The following is a 15858-nucleotide window of genomic DNA, read 5'->3' on the forward strand; positions in this document are numbered from 1 at the left end:
TAAATCACCTTCTACTCTGGATGAACCGACCTTTCCGTCTGCAGGATGGCGGACCTGCTGGTGGGAGCGCCCATGTTCATGATGCGCACCTCCGACGGCCGCCTGGAAGAAATGGGCCGGGTCTACGTCTACCTGCAGCGCCGGCCCCTGGACCTAGCGCTGCAGCTGCCCCACCTGACCGGAACCCAGGAGTACGGGAGGTTCGGCAGCACCATCGCGCCGCTGGGTGACCTGAACCAGGACGGGTTTAACGGTAGGGCGGCGAGTCGCCGGTATGCCGCCACGTTTGTAGACGTTGCTACGGTTTAATGACAGTATGTCCACTAGAGGGCAGTTTGGAGTCCACTTCCGAGTTCCATTTTCTGACAGTAATGAACGTGGTGACGGCAGCGGAACTGGCGATAGTGTACATTTTAAGAAAATGCCCTGGTTGGACAGAGAGTTCCTCATGTCGTCTTCTTCTCTGTTCCTGCGCTTATTCATACCCTTCAGCACTGCATTTTCTGGTGGTACCGCTGTGTTTGTTGACGACGTTTGGCTACGAATCAGAATCAGAGCGCTCAGAATTTAATGTTGAGTGTAACTGAGCCTCCAGACTCGCCAAAAATAAAGGGAGCTGCAGACAAAGGACATAAAATGGAATGATCCATTTTTAACCATCTCCGGCTAAAAACAGGCTATTTTCCAAATATTTTAATTTGATTTCCGGGAGTCGGTTCCCGGGGGCAGTGGTATAAAGATCAAAGAGGATGTTGAAAACCCGTTGAATAGAATTATTTGTCCCCTTTATACCGATTGTCGAATAGAAGAGAACCGTTTTATGAATTAGGCTTTGCCAAAATATTTCTCTTCAAAGACCGTAGCACTTCTAAAATGGTTGAAAATATTTTTTCCTTGCTAATGGGTCAAATTTCTGAATGCCGTCACAGCCTTCTGCAGGGAAGCCGGTATTAAAAAAAAAAAACGTGATGTCGCCTGACTTCCCCCCCCCCGCAGACGTAGCCATCAGCTGTCCATTTGGCGGCCAGGACTGGCGAGGGCTGGTCTACGTGTACAACGGCAACGCCCGTGGACTCAGCGAGAAGCCGTCTCAGGTGATCACCGGCCAGTGGGCCGCCGGGACCATCCCCGCCAGCTTCGGGTTCGCTCTCAGAGGTGCCACGGACCTGGACTTGAACGGATACCCAGGTGAGGGAGTTCGGAAACGTATCGTCGTTAGCGTTGTTAGCTGTTTTCCGTACATTTTCCGACGCCTCCTCCTTTTTTCTTAGATCTCATCGTCGGTGCCTTCGGGGTGGACAAGGCTGTTCTTTATAGGTGAGTTCCACCTGTGCCGAAAGGATAAATTAATTATTTCAGTCATTCCCTCTAAAACTCCCTAAATGAGTATTCTTATTCTTGCTATAAAGCTTTATGCTAAGCTAAGCTAATCATCACCTGCCGCTAGTATCTGTTGTTTGCCAACCCTCCTCTCATCTTATTCTCTCTAAAACTCCCTAAATGAGTATCAACAAAAGGTGTTTCCTCTTGTGATCAGGGTTTATGCTAAGCTAAGCTAGTCATCACCCGCCTCTAGCTACTGTTGTGCGTCTAACCTCCTGTCAACGAACCTTCGCCGTATTACTTCTGGGGGATGGAACTGATCTTAATGTGGTTCCTGTCCCATCTTACTTACATTTGGCTCAGATTTTAGACATTCATTTATCATTTTTACCGCTTACCCTGCACTCAGGGTCACCGGAGGCTATCCTAGCCGTCATTGGGCGAGAGGCGGGGTTCACCCTGGACCGGCCGCCAATAGCCCGCATGGCCACATCTTGTTACATCCACAAGTCTGAGCAGTTTAGGGTCTCCAGTGAGAAAACGTTTCAATTCCCTTCATGTTCGGATTGAAACCAGTGACCTCCTTGCTGCAGGGTCGGCGGCGGCGCTGACCGAACCTGTTTCACATCAACCTCGTGTGAAGCTTTCGGCTAATCTCTCCGTGTCGCCCTCAGATCCCGTCCGATCGTCACCGCCGTGGCCTCGCTGAGCGTCTATCCCACCATGATCAACCCGGAGGAGAAGAGCTGCGTGGTCCCGAATGGAAACAGCAGCATTTTTGTTTCCTGGTGAGTTTGAAATCGGACCGATACTCCGTTCTAGGTGACCTGGCCGTTTATAAAAGAAAAGATGGGCTTCCCCCGTTTCCTTACATGCATAAACACCTCTATCCTGTCAGGAAGTCCTGATAAGAAATATCCATTCCATCGGCAGCCGCCGCTCTAAGTCCTGCTCTTATCTGGTTTGTTTTAACGTCTTATATCGCACAGCTTCTGCTGTGGGACAGAAAAAAAAGAAGAAAAAAAAAAAAGAGAGAAGAAGAAAAACCGTGCTGAATGGCCGCATTGTGAGCCGTTCTTGGCTTCTTTTAGACGTGCGCGGTATTCGGTTCCAGAAAAACGTGGAGCGGAAACAGGCGACGGCGGCTCGCTGTTCAACACGGTTGACATCGTCGCTCGCGTGCGCGTCCCCCCTCCTCCAGATCCCCCCCGACCATAAAGGAAACTCTTGTATACATGCACCTCGATTGCGCCCCGTTGCCTGGTGATGAGGGAGTTTTTTGGGGGGTTTGGGGGGGGTGCGCAGTGGGGATAATGGGAGGGAGAGCGAGCGGGGGAGGGGCTGCTGCTGCTGCTGCTGCTGTTTTTTTTCTTTTCGCAGTTGCTTTTGAATGAGATATTGTTTGGTTGGTGGAACACAGCTGGGAAACATCAGGACACGTAGGCTCCCGTGAACGTGCGCGCCAAGCTGCGCAGGAACAGGAGCGCACACATGAGCCTATTAGGCCTCTCTCAAAAAGGAGGCCTTGTATTCTCAGGGTCTTTTTGGGTCATTTTTTCATCTCTTCCCTTTTTTGAGCACCCCCTTTCCACTAGTCGACCCACCCGGGGTGGGTAGCCTAGTGAAAGGGTTGCGGGATGCTCTTGTGACGTCGCGGGGGCAAACGCTCGACAGCTGTGGACCAGCCGCGCCTGAAACTGGAGTCGTCACCCAATTTCACCCTTCTTAACTCTATTTCTATGTGCTGTTTGGTATGGGGGGGGGGACATCAATTTATCAGCCCAGCTGGCGAAAGATGCCAGACTGTCACAAAATCTCCGGGCATTCTTGTCGTGCTGCTCGTTGTGTTCCCATTACACCCGATGCTTTGCAATGCACACCATGTAAGGAAGTTGGGGGGTGAATCCTGTGCATGCCATACTGTCACACTCTGCTTTTCTGCCATGAATGCCGACAACGCCCCTGACCGTGTCCCTTCTCTCCAAAACACAGTGTCAGCCTGAATTTCTGCCTATCTGCCGACGGGAAACATCTACCGGGAATTCTAGGTGAGGAAGACTTCGCAATGTCAAAAAAGAAAAGTCACCTGTCGGGCTTTTAACCTTGTACCTTCTCCCGAGTCCACATTGGGTGGATTCATAGAAGCTGGTTACAGCCAGGCATTTTTTTCTTTCAACTGGGCAATTTATGGACAGTGAGCTTCAATTTATAGTTATAAAAGTCCCCATCACCGTTAAAAGAGATGAGCTGATGTTTCTTCATCGCTAAACAAGGCAATTAAGCAGCAGCTCCAGTGGTTTGACGAACATTAAATGAGAGGCGTTACGATTCAGCAAACAAAACAACACATGAAAAACTGAATCGCTGGATGGACGAGCAAACCATTGAGTGAACCACTGAACCAACTGTGGACCATCAAACGAATCTGTCAGGGTCTCACACCTGGGTTCAATTCGTAATCGGCGCCAGCTGCAGCAGCGGCCGCTAATCAAGATCCCTATAAAGAGCAGCGGCACGCTCTGCCTCGGGGATTGTGGTTGTCCAACAACCCTGACCACTGTGGATCCCTGTCATGACCGGACCCCTATCCTGCCAGAGCCCCCTCTGGACCTTCGGACCCTGACCCCGTGAGACCCCCTGGTGGACCACTGGACCCTGACCCTGCGAGAGCCCCCTCTGGACCTTCGGACCCTGACCCCGTGAGACCCCCTGGTGGACCACCGGACCCTGAGTGTAGACCGGGACCCCCTCGTGGACCACCTGACCCAGCCCGAGATCCTGCCTTGACCCTACCCGGGGCCCGTCCTGGTGAGACCCAGCCTTGTGCGACTCTGTCTCGGGGCCAGGGAATTGCCAGCGACACCCTACCTGCCAGTCTACCTAAATAAAGCGCTTCAACCCTGATTTCAGCCTCGAAGTTGTGGTTCCCTGCCCGAGTGCACCCCGTGACAGAATCACTGAAACACCAACGAAGAACCAAACAACAACCAATGAACCTCCGAATGAACCACTCAAGCAACAAACGAACCTCTAAAAATACCCAACGAACTGCTGAAACCCTAACAAACCACTGAGGCGCCAAAACGAATTACCGAATCCCTGAACGAACCACTGAAACACCAACGAAGCACCGAACAAACGCCAGAAGAACCTTTGAATGAACCAGCAAACCACCCAACGTAACTCTTAAACAACAACCAACCGAAGCACCTATCACAGCAATAGGCTACCAAACGAACCGACAACCCCGTGCCATCAGACAACCATATTATGATTTGGCACTATATGATTAAAATCTGGCTTGACGGCCTGACATTTACAACTTTACGTGAACCTCCTTGTAATTAGGCCCTCTTTTTATTACAAAACCTGCCTTTTTCGTGACCCGGGAACATCCAGCGTGCCCCCGGATGCTCATTTTTGGTTAATGTGCTTCCAGATTTCCAGGTGGAGGTGCAGCTTGACAGTCGGAAGCACAAGCAGAAAGGCGCAGAGAAGCGTGTCCTCTTCCAGGACTCCCACCAGCCGTTGTTGCAGAGAGCCGTCAGAGTGCGCCGCGGCGAGCGCGTGTGCAGTGACACCAAGATGTACCTCAGGGTAAACCTCCTGCCTTCTCCCGTTGTGCTCACGTCCTGTAGTTTTATAGTGTTTCCACGCCGGGGTGCGGCTTCCTGAATTTGTTAGTCGCCCAATCAAGATGGGGCTCTGCATCGTCGTCGTGCTTTATTTTAAATAATCTCAAAACCAAAACACTCCACTCCACTGGAATGCGCCGCTCCTGCCGTTGCTCACCCTTGCTTACATACCAGAAATCCAAATAATCCCAAGAAATGTTGTTTTCCGATTGGCGGAAACAAAAAAAAAACCAACACAACTCCCGTTCGAAGCGTACCCACGCCGTGACTCACCCTTTCAAAGCCTTCGGACATTTATGAACAACGCTCCCTTTTATTTTCGCACAAATTCCTGGTATGTTTTATGTTTGATTGCAGGATGAGAAAGACTTCAGGGATAAACTCTCGGCCATTTACGTGGCGTTGAACTTCAGCCTGGATCCGAAGGCGGCAGCTGACTCCCACGGCCTGCGGCCCGTTCTCAACTATCAAACCACCGATGTAATTGAGCAGAAGGTACTTTTTTCTCGACGCACACCACACGTCCTTGCTAACCCGCACCGGGGGTGGGGTTGGGGGGATCTATAGGGTTTACGGTCAAATACATAGGAGCGGTTCTCACTTACAACGCCCGTTTGATTTTGGGACTTACTTCGGCTCACTCTTTCTAAGCCAATAATAAGGAAATCCACCGCATGAAGTAATAATCCCCTACATTGTGGGCTGGATACACACTCTCCCCTGTCCAGGATGAAAGAGTGCGTCTGTTCTGTTTAATAGAAATTATAAACTGCTCTGCCGGGAGGACGTCCAGGGTATCTGGAAAGCTGTTTTTTTTTTTTTTTTTTTTTTCTTCTTTTTCTACGATGAAATGTGAATCATATGTAGAGCACAGTGTTTCCCCAGTCCCGGCAGGAGCGGCCCGTTTCACTTAAGCTCCGAACTGCAGGTGACTGGAAGACAATAGCTCCTTTTTGCACTGTAAGAACTTTTGGCCCTTCCGAGAACCTTTTCAGGAACTGGGCCGTGGTTTGATGCTTCCAGACAGCAGAGGAACTGGGGAACAGGGGCCTCTGCTCCGAGCTCCCACTCCAAGACAGGGTCGTTTTACGGTCCCGTAGGAGCTTGTGTTTGGTGTTTCCTTGAGTTCATAAGTCACGTCCAATACTAGATACTTCTTGCGTTACCTGCGACACATGAACCCATCTGAATGCCGAGGCAGCTTCGCTCTTCATTTTGTTTGTGTCACCTCGGCGGTATGCTTTTGAGTGTGGCGCTTAAGGTGGATGGTGTCACACAAGTCTCCACCGTGGTCCCTTAACTGCTTTTGGGTATGCAAAAGCAAAAAGTTTGCCCCTGGAATCAAACTCCAGCCGGACAGTTCAAAGTTCTTCAAACCTTTTCTTTCCTAAGGACCTTCTCACCAAGGGAACTACTTGGGGTCGGGGTTCGGTCAGTCTTTGTTTTGCCCGTCTCCTAGTTTGGGAGTGATTAGAATTCGCTCACCGGGTATCCCGTCAGCGTAGAGCTTTTGGAAAACTGCATCATTGTCGCGGTCCTGCCTGATCCCCATCACTGATGTCCTCAAGAATATCAAAGTAGCCCTGCCTCCAGCAGATGTGTCCTGCTGCTACGCTAAGACCTTGAGTTAGAGCCTGAGCTGAAATAGAAACCTTTTTTTAACTTCACACACACAGAGGGCAAACCTGATAGGCGCTCATGTGTGTGTGTTTATGAAATGGGCGTGGGAGCGGTGTGAAACTGCCAACACGTTTCATGTAATCTAGCTTTGGACGACGTGGATGTAAAACCCGCGTAAACAGTGGAGGGTAACCCTCGCACCGCGGCCTTGGCCCACGGCGGGGCGACGTTGCCCCCGCTGATTTTCACATGTGCTTCCAGAGTGTGCGGCAGACTCACGTTTCATCGACCCGGCCAAGCCCCCCCCCCCCCCCCCCCCCGCCCCCCCCCAAAAAAAAACCTGAACGAGAATGAGACGCGCTCACTCATCACTCCCGCTCACCCTTCATTATGCTCTTAAGATATTCCATATGTTTCTGCGGAGATTTACGGCCCTGCGCTGGATCTGTTAATTCTAGACACTCTGAGATCGTGTGAGGAGGATTCCCGCTCGCCATCAAAGGCCCCGGCCGCCTCGTTTTCCTTCAGGAACTTGGAAAAGGATCAGGATGTGGCATTTTCTCAAAAGTTTAAACACTTGCATGTAAAGGCGGAAGTACTTTCATTATGCGAAACCAATAAGAGGAATATCTCAGATGTAAGAACATTCACGATGATCCAGCTCGGATCACAGAGAAAATCCAAGCTTCGATCATATAATGTGAATTCTCAGACCGCTTAATCCATGCTATATCAAAAAGTCATTGATCGGCAGTAATGGTGGTGATCGATTGGTTCAGAGTTTGACACCTGATTGATTCCATGACTTGACGTTCTTCAAGGTTAGCAGAGATGAAGATGTAGAGGTTCCTTTTGGGATGGGGGAGAGGTGGAGGTATGCTCAAGAAGGGAAAGAGGTGGAGGTATGCCCTGGAAGGGAGGAGAGATGGAGGTATGCTCTAGAAGGGCAAGAAGTGGAGGTATGCCCTGTAAGGGAGGAGAGGTGGAGGTATGCTCTAGAAGGGCAAGAAGTGGAGGTATGCTCTAGAAGGGCAAGAAGTGGAGGTATGCCCTGGAAGGGAGGAGAGATGGAGGTATGCTCTAGAAGGGCAAGAAGTGGAGGTATGCCCTGTAAGGGAGGAGAGGTGGAGGTACGCCCGAGAGTCAGGAGAGGTGGGGGTAAAGCCCTAGAATCAGGAGAGGTGGCAGTATGCCCTGGAAGGGAGGAGAGGTTGAGGTACGCCCTGGAAGGGAGGAGAGGTGGAGGTATGCCCAAGAATCAGGAGAGGTGGCAGTATGCCCTGGAAGGTTCGTGCCCTCAAGATGGAATCTGTGTGTGAATAAGAGGAACCCAAGTGGAACGGTGAGTCTACGGGGAGTGGAGGAAAAAGGAGGATTTGAAGTACTCAACATTCCAGAGCAATGGAAATAGTGCAGAAGATGGTGAAGAATTGGTGTATGTAGCTGGGAACGGCCAGCGGGAATGATAGGAAAGGTGTAGAAGATGAGTGTGAGATCAGCCATGCTGTCTGCTTTGGAGACACTGAGGAGAAGACAGGAGGCAGAGGTGAAGGCAGAGGCGATGAAGATGTTGAGGTTCTCTTTGGGAGTGAGGGTGGATGGAGAGGATCAGGAATAAGTCCATCAGAGGGACAGCACGTGCTAGATATTCTGGAAATAAAGTCGGACTGAGATGGTTCGGATGTGGACAAAGGAGGGATGGTAAAGATCTGGGGTAGAAGGACACTGAAGTTGGAGCTACCAGGCAGGGGGTCTAGATGATGACCAGAGAGGACGTTTATGAATTAAGTGATGGACATGAAGTCAGCTGGTGTGAGAGAAGGTGCGGAGAAGCAGGTTAGATGGCAGATGATTGGCTATGAAGGGAGGGGCTGGAAACGAAGAAACAGCCTGTCCAAGGATCACGTTTTCGTTGTTGTTTATGTTAATCTACATGGAGGGGCCGGACGGCATCCCTGTCGTACTTCTGGCGGATGCGGACAAACAGGCCCAGGAGGACCTGTGGTCGAGCTAACATGGCGGTTTCAATGGTGTCCATAATTAGAGCCACCGGAGAGTGTAATGACAAGGGCGGCGCATGGCGCTCTCTAATCTCCTCCCCCTCCTTTTTCTATTTATTATCCACATCGCTGTGAGCATCATCGCACTGTCACGGCCGCAGCGGGATGCAATTTCGGCGTCCGCAGGGCTTTCCCCACCGCCGCCGCCACACGTCCAGCGCCCGCCCGCTCCCTCCGCTCCTCCTCGTCCCTCCCTCGGGCTTGTAATCTTCGGGGGGGGGGGAAACAGAAACCCCACATCGAGCGGCGGTATCCCGCCCCCGCGGTTCCCGTTGGCTCCTCCCTCTGTATGATCGGACACATCTGTGGTCGGCTGGGTGGCGTAGCGCGTGGTTAGCGCGCGGTCGGCCACGCGGCGCTATGATGTGGGACGCCGGCTAAGAGCAGGGAGCTCCACGGGTGCATCTCCTTCTGGCACGTTCTGCCTGCCGGACTCACCCCCTTTCCACCTCCAAACAGAAAACATGTGTGCGCCGTGACAGCTGGTTCTGGGGACGGGGGGGCGGGAGAGGTCAGTCATCGTCTTCCGGAGCCGTGACCTTCGTCTGATACGCTTCCATGGTGATGATGCCTTGTTAAATAACTGTAATCCAGGTGTGTGTCTTAGTCACACCACGTGCACGCACACATCCGCTTTTTCGTCATCTCCTGTAAGAGAGCGCAGGTGTTATTAACCCTCCGTTTGCTCCACAGGCTCAGATCCTTCTGGACTGCGGCGAGGACAACGTCTGCGTGCCCGACCTGAAGCTGGCAGTCAACGGGTGAGGGTCTCGCCGTGGGGGGTTGGGTGGGTCACACACACACTGAACTCTTCAACTCCACCGCCCGACATGTGACGTGGGGTGGGGGGGGCGAAAACGTAAATACAGCTGTTTCTGTCGCCCTGGCGCCCCATCCCTCGAAAACAGGAAGTAGCTGCTCTGCAGGTGCCGCGGCATAATGGCGAGGGGTGAGGGGGGGGATGAAAGGTTGGAAAGTTGGCTGTCAGGAGCGCCCTGCTCCACACACACACACACACACACACGCCTGCTGCACTTTGACTCCAGAAAAATCTGTTAGCATTTTTCTCAAAAATAACAGCCACCCCAATACTCCCTTCTCCGCTCTGTCATTTCCATGACATTCCTATACTTATCTACCGTCCGCCACCATTTTTAATTTTTCAGCTTATGGCTGACCCATCACATATGGGATAACCTGCTGTGTGTGTGTGTGTGTGTGTGTGTGTTCAAGCGCAACTTGAAGCTGAGATTCAAATAAATACTGGCTTAATGCTTTTGTCCGCTCATTTGTAACATATTTGAGTCTAGTTTAGGGGTTAATGGGATGAGTGGGGATTTCAGACAAAAACACTCACACACTCGCATACACAGACACACACACACAAGCGCTCGCGCGCAAAGAAATCCATCATTCCTGCCGTGTTGTTCCTTCTCTTCCGCTGCCAAAGCACATAACCTGCCAGACTGAGGGGTCCCTCCGGGGAACTTTGCAGTTTCGTGGCATTTTCTAATTTTGAGCTTTTGTTTGGTTCCAAAAGTGCGATGCCAGTTCAAATCGGCGTGCGGCCGAGGGACGGCCTCCGAAACCTCCTCCCGCTCTCTTACCGCTCAACTGCCTTGTTTCACGAAACGGGGCCTGTTAATTAAAAGCGTCTGCGCGGCCCCTCTGTGTGGAATTTCTCATTGTTCCGAGGGCCGGTGGAGGTGGAGGGCGGGAGGGAGCGGGGGGAGGGTGGTGCTTTACAGCTGTTGTACGTGCACGGCGCGGTCATCGCTTGCTATGGTCCCGCGGTTCGGCCTCCACCCGGGCGGATTCGTCCGATGCCGCCGAAACCATTATATCTTCTCCCCTCAGGGACAGGAAGGAAGTGTACCTGGGCGACGACAACTCGCTGACCTTGACCTTCAACGCCAGGAACGAAGGCGAGGGCGGCGCGTACGAGGCGGAGCTGTACGTGGTTCTGCCCCCGGAGGCCGACTACACCGGCATCGCCCGAAACAACGAGGTGAGGGGCGTTTCGCGATAAAAACCTCCACCCGCTAACCTTGTTTCACCGCGGTATGACCAGGTTTTCCTCTAACTCGTCCCTCCCCAGAGTCTGACCCAGCTGACCTGCAGCTACGAGACGGAGAACCAGACCCGGTACCTCAGCTGCGATTTGGGAAACCCCATGAAATCTGGGACCAGTGTAAGAAAAAATTACGAGTTTTTTGTTTTTCGACCCGTTTCTCCATGGGTTGTTTTGTGCACTCTGAACTTCTGTGGGACGGCGATAGCGTTGCGGTTTCCTGCTCTCTGTTAGGAAAAGGCTGTTGTCATCGGCCTCGCTTTGAGCGACACAGGAAAAAAGCCATTCGCTTCAGGAAATGTTACGACAGACGGGACCGGCTCCCATCGGAGCTTTCAGCTTTCTGTCGGGCAAAAATCCCCCGGTTCCCGACCCCTGCCCACCCGACCACACGGCCGCTGTTTCTTTCCTTTCTTAAAAAAAAAAAAATCACACAAGTTCCTTTTTGTAGCTTAAAAAAATACAGTGTCGGTGAATTGGCCACCTCTCTCCAAGCTAGAAGCTAAAAGCTAAAGAAGCTAACATGCCTGTGGAAGTTCTCACTCTTCCAGGTCATGGTTAATTCTTGTCGAAATCTTTTTGCGGCAGCTGGACTCAAACTTATTCCCTTGGAGGCGTTTCAACTCCCATCGGAGAGGCTTCTTCAGATGGAACGGGCCGTGGGGGGATGACTGAACATCTGCCACGCTTGAGGGCTGGTCTATGTTGCGATGGCTTGTTATGCTATGGGAGAGTTTTTTTAGTGGAAACTGTTGTGTCTTCAGGGGTAACAGAGGCTTCTGGGGCCTTACCTGCATTAAAATGACGAATGAATGAATGAAACAATGACATCTCGGCATTGATCATTCATTAGCTGCTGGCGGGAGATTCTGTTTTTTCATGAACCACCATCGACGGGGACGACGAGTATTAATGCAGCAACTTGTCCTCTTTTTCCCGCAGCTTTTGGCTGGCCTGCGCTTCACCGTGCCGCGGCTAAAGGACACGCACAAGACCATCCAGTTCGACGCCCAGATCCGCAGGTAAACCTCCACATCGGATGTAAACACAGACAAGGGGCTGAGCTCCTCGGTTGAACCATTTAATCCCCTTTCTTGTCTTTGCGCCGGCAGTAAAAACGAGAATAACTCCCAAAGCGAGCTGGAGGCCTACAAGTTGGAGGTGGTTGTTCAGGCTGTTGTGCTTCTTCAGAGGTCAGCGCCCCGACTCCTGAAGTTTCACCGCTTCAACTCCCCACCCTTCAATCTCCCCTGTGCCTTCAACTTTCTTTTTTTTTTTTTTTTTTTTTTTTTTTGCAGTGTCTCGCGGCCCGATAAGGTTTTATTTCCGCCGCCCAATTGGAAAATACCCAAGAGCCATGGTTCGGAGGAGGACGTCGGGCCACCGGTGGAGCACATATATGAGGTGAGCGGTCGTCGCCTCGCCGACTGGAAGATGGGTTTGAGATTTAAATAAACGAAAAGCCGCTCTGGTAAGATAACCCCGCCTCGACCTCCTCACCACCCCAAACAGCTGGTGAACAACGGGCCCAGCCGGATCGGCCACACCCTGCTAGAGCTGCGCTGCCCCCTCAGCTTCAAGGGTCAGCCTCTCCTCTACCCTCTGGAGTTCTCCACCGAGGGGCCCGTCAACTGCACCGCCGACAAGAACATGAACCACCGCCGCCTCAAAGTGAGTGACTCACAGAGATGTGCGCGGCTGATAAGAGAAAAAAAAAAAAAAACCTCCGATCGAGGCCGATCAGATCTCCCGTCGAGAGCCGTGTGATTATCCTCCGGGTCTTCCCGCCGGTCGGCCCACACCCACCACCCCCCTGCCTCGCGAGCCGGGGCCCCACCCAGGACACTTACCCCGCCGCCGCTTTGAAGATGCGGCTCTTCCTCGGGCGCAGCGCGGCCCTGATTAACCGCCTCGCTCCGGGCGGCGCGCTCACTCATCTTTGCATTTTCGCGTGCGCAAACATCCCAGCGCAGGCATGAGTTTGAGAAGTGACAGATGTTGAACCGGGGGTTGTAAGCGGGGCTCCCTCTCACGCTCCCCCCCCTGGTGAATTGCTAAGTATGGCGCGTTTCCACGGGAATCCATGCAGAGTGGCGCTCACATGCTTCTGATTAATGACAAACAGCTTCAGGGTCACGCTCACATCGGGTCCCGTATTGACAGAGCGCCATTTGCCGGTGAGGTCATTTCTACCCTCCCCTTCCCTTAATGGCCGTTTCTGCTCACAGCTCCGGCACACGTCCACCGAGGCGCCGCCGAAGGCCCGGGAGCACCACATCGAGAGGAGGGACGTCAGCAAGAACACGCTGGCGCATTTGACCAACTTGGTAAGAGGCGCCGAACTCTGGAACGATATCGCCTTCCGTCACGGGACGACACCATCGGCTAAATGCGAATACTCAGTTGCTAGCCCGGGATAATCGACCCAATGTATTCCTCAATGTCGACTTTAAATAAATTGACAGGCCTGTGCACGTGGCCCGTGGGATTGGCTAATTTTGTTCAGATGTGGTTAAAAGGCGTGGGTCAGAGGTCGCCGGCTGGTCCAGTGGGGGTTGATTTTCATTAAAACGCATTTAGTAGCATTTTTTTTTCTTTTGTTTACGCACAGATCAGGACTTTTGGCCATGTGTTGTGGGGCCTCCCTAACACACACACACACACACACCAGGGCCCATTAATCCTCTCTGTGACAGGTAGTTGCCTCCCTGATCCTCCACCCACTGGATACCTGCCTCAACTAAGAAGGTCTTTGTCTGAAACGCCCGCCGCCCCAAACTGCGCTCCTTTGTCCGGCGCGTCCGGCGGCGGCATGAAGGCGGCCTTTCACTCCTGCCGCGCTCCAGGGGACACGCTTCTCTGCTCAAAGTGCATCTTAATGAACCTCTTGAAGGCTACAGGGCCGGGCATTAGACGGTCAGACCGTCCCATGTTTGGCCTCTTCTTTGAACCTCATGGAGAGGTGGAACGAGAAGGGGTTCGCCTGGAATGGCGGATGATTGATCGGCGTCGAGGGCCGCTTGGTATCTGACATCATCTGCCGATTGGTGGAAGCCCTTCGCCACAGCCATTACCAGATACTTCCACTTTTACACGCTATCGTGGTCACTTAGCGGTGGTTTTCTTGGAGACAAAATAGGCAGAACCAGTGAAAAATGGACCAACCAAGAGGCTTGCAGGGGAACATTAGCATTTTGAGCAAAATAGGTAGTTGGTTTAGTTAGTAATTAGTTAGCTAACGGCAGGGTGCTTCACATGGCTGTGCAGCGCAGGAAGAAAATAAAAACACTTCAACCCATCTTATAGTTCATGGTTATTATTCCCTGCAGCAATGTAGCTCGCCGTCTTCAGGGCGCTTTGTTTTTGAGCATGCACGTCAAAGTGCACGTCACACCGGGCCCAACAGTCCCCCCTTTACTGTCTGTGGGAATGCAAAAGTAAAAGGTTCCCCCTTGAGAAGGTTATTTCCTGGAGTCAAATTTAAGCAGGGAACTTCTTTGAACTTTTCTGTCCGAAAAAAAAAAGATTTCGATTGAATTTCAGATATCGAACCTTTTTTTTTAATAAATATAATTTAGGTTTAGCTAAAAGTTTAGCTTTTGCAGGCCGCAGATGTATAATCATGTCATCACAATCTCAGACTTTTTTTTTTTTTCTTCAATGAAGTTGTGGGAACAGCCTGCACGCCCCACATCTCCAGATCTTCACCACATAATCCCACGAGGGCGGATCTGTGGGGCTTAAGTCTGGGGCATCTTTGGCACCGGGCAACTCCGCAAATTTTTCTAACCCCCCGCCGCCCTGGGCACGGAGGAGGTTTACACGGAGGAAGTGGACTGATACCCTCCCTGTCTGTCTGATTACCCTTATTAAGTCTTAAGACAGAGCCTGGAGGAGCCGGCGAGGAACGCTGCCCTCCTCCCGTCTTTGCACTTTCGCAGGTCAGCCGGTGCGCCATCTTTCCAAAATGTGTGTGTGTGTGTGTGGGGGTCTTCTCTTGAGATTGCGTGTCCGCGATTGCCGCCGCAATGCGCAGAGCGGCGCGTGCAGCGCTTTCGCAGTCCCATGACATTCCTCCGATCTAATTCGAAGCAGCCGCGGAATACGGATCATAACATTGGGCCCTTTGTTATATTTCCACGACCTGCAGTATCAACGCCGTTCGTCTCGGCTCGGCCGTCCGGTCCCGTGACGCGTGATGAAATGGCGTGATGATTCTAATGACGTGACTCGCCGTGTGTCTCCGCAGTCCTGCTCCAATGTGGACTGCTGGGCCGTCCAGTGCCACGTGGGTCTCCTGGAGAAAGGCACCACCGCCATCCTGAAAGTGCGATCCAGAGTGTGGGCCGAGACCTTCGTTGAGGTTTGTCAGAAGACGGACCCCCACCCTTCAACGTACCCCCCCCCCTTTTTTTCGCACAACTCCGCAGAGAAGGCGGCGCGCTGCTTCCTTCCAGCTGGCGCTCAAGCGCTCCCTCCTCACAGACTCTGGCAGGAGAGCTGATGTAGCGCTGAAAGCCAAACTCCGGGACGGGAAGTGTTCAGAAATGAAAACTCGTCCGCCTGCTTTGGCTCCCGCCAGGCGTGCACGGTTCAACGCGCTCGTCCTGACAAAACGGGACCCGGGGTTGAGAACGCAGCTTGTTTTTTTCTGACTTCTCTACGTGCGCGCCACTCACGACACCTGCGTGAAGGCAATGAAAGGGAACTATCTGCTCTTAAACGCTCTTATTCAGCAGCGCCGCCGGTCTCTGTCCCCACCTAGTGACGACTGCGGAGATTGTTAAATCTGCCGTCTCCTTTTCAGAGAGCGTACAAGCAGTACGTGCTGGAGTGCCTGGCGAGATACAGCGTGAAATCGATGCCCTACGCCATCCCCCCTAAACACCTTCCCAGCGGACACAAAAAGGTAGGTAGTGTGTCGGTCGCAGGCAAAGGAGCGCAGAGGTTCTTGGGGGGCAGCGGGTAAACGACCGGGTGCGTCCTCGTCCGCAGGTGGTGACGCCGGTGGTGTGGAACAAGCCGGATATCGAGAACTCGGTTCCCCTGTGGATCATCATTTTGGCCATCCTGGCCGGTTTGCTGCTTCTGGCTCTTCTTATCTACGTCCTGTACAAGGTCAGTTCCGCCTTCGCTCAAAGGGGAGGCG

General features: G+C 52.4%; 1 protein-coding gene across 1 annotated transcript in view; it reads left to right on the forward strand.

Annotated features, from left to right (window-relative positions):
- Nucleotides 1-15858, forward strand: part of itga5 (integrin, alpha 5 (fibronectin receptor, alpha polypeptide)) — a 36003-nt gene that overhangs the window by 17551 nt on the left and 2594 nt on the right. Inside the window, exons 12-29 of the mRNA XM_086159821.1 lie at nucleotides 45-253; nucleotides 997-1188; nucleotides 1272-1317; nucleotides 1998-2111; nucleotides 3316-3371; nucleotides 4763-4920; nucleotides 5316-5453; nucleotides 9332-9399; nucleotides 10496-10646; nucleotides 10737-10829; nucleotides 11652-11731; nucleotides 11822-11902; nucleotides 12008-12113; nucleotides 12222-12380; nucleotides 12938-13036; nucleotides 14959-15072; nucleotides 15517-15618; nucleotides 15705-15827. Coding sequence (XP_086015947.1) covers nucleotides 45-253; nucleotides 997-1188; nucleotides 1272-1317; nucleotides 1998-2111; nucleotides 3316-3371; nucleotides 4763-4920; nucleotides 5316-5453; nucleotides 9332-9399; nucleotides 10496-10646; nucleotides 10737-10829; nucleotides 11652-11731; nucleotides 11822-11902; nucleotides 12008-12113; nucleotides 12222-12380; nucleotides 12938-13036; nucleotides 14959-15072; nucleotides 15517-15618; nucleotides 15705-15827 — 2089 coding nt within the window. The remainder of the gene's footprint in view (nucleotides 1-44; nucleotides 254-996; nucleotides 1189-1271; nucleotides 1318-1997; nucleotides 2112-3315; nucleotides 3372-4762; nucleotides 4921-5315; nucleotides 5454-9331; nucleotides 9400-10495; nucleotides 10647-10736; nucleotides 10830-11651; nucleotides 11732-11821; nucleotides 11903-12007; nucleotides 12114-12221; nucleotides 12381-12937; nucleotides 13037-14958; nucleotides 15073-15516; nucleotides 15619-15704; nucleotides 15828-15858) is intronic.

The sequence above is a fragment of the Fistularia commersonii genome, chromosome 14 (assembly GCF_037954325.1).
Source record: "Fistularia commersonii isolate RoL2024-O1a breed Wild chromosome 14, RoL_Fcom_v1.0, whole genome shotgun sequence".
Taxonomy (NCBI): Eukaryota; Metazoa; Chordata; class Actinopteri; order Syngnathiformes; family Fistulariidae; genus Fistularia; species Fistularia commersonii.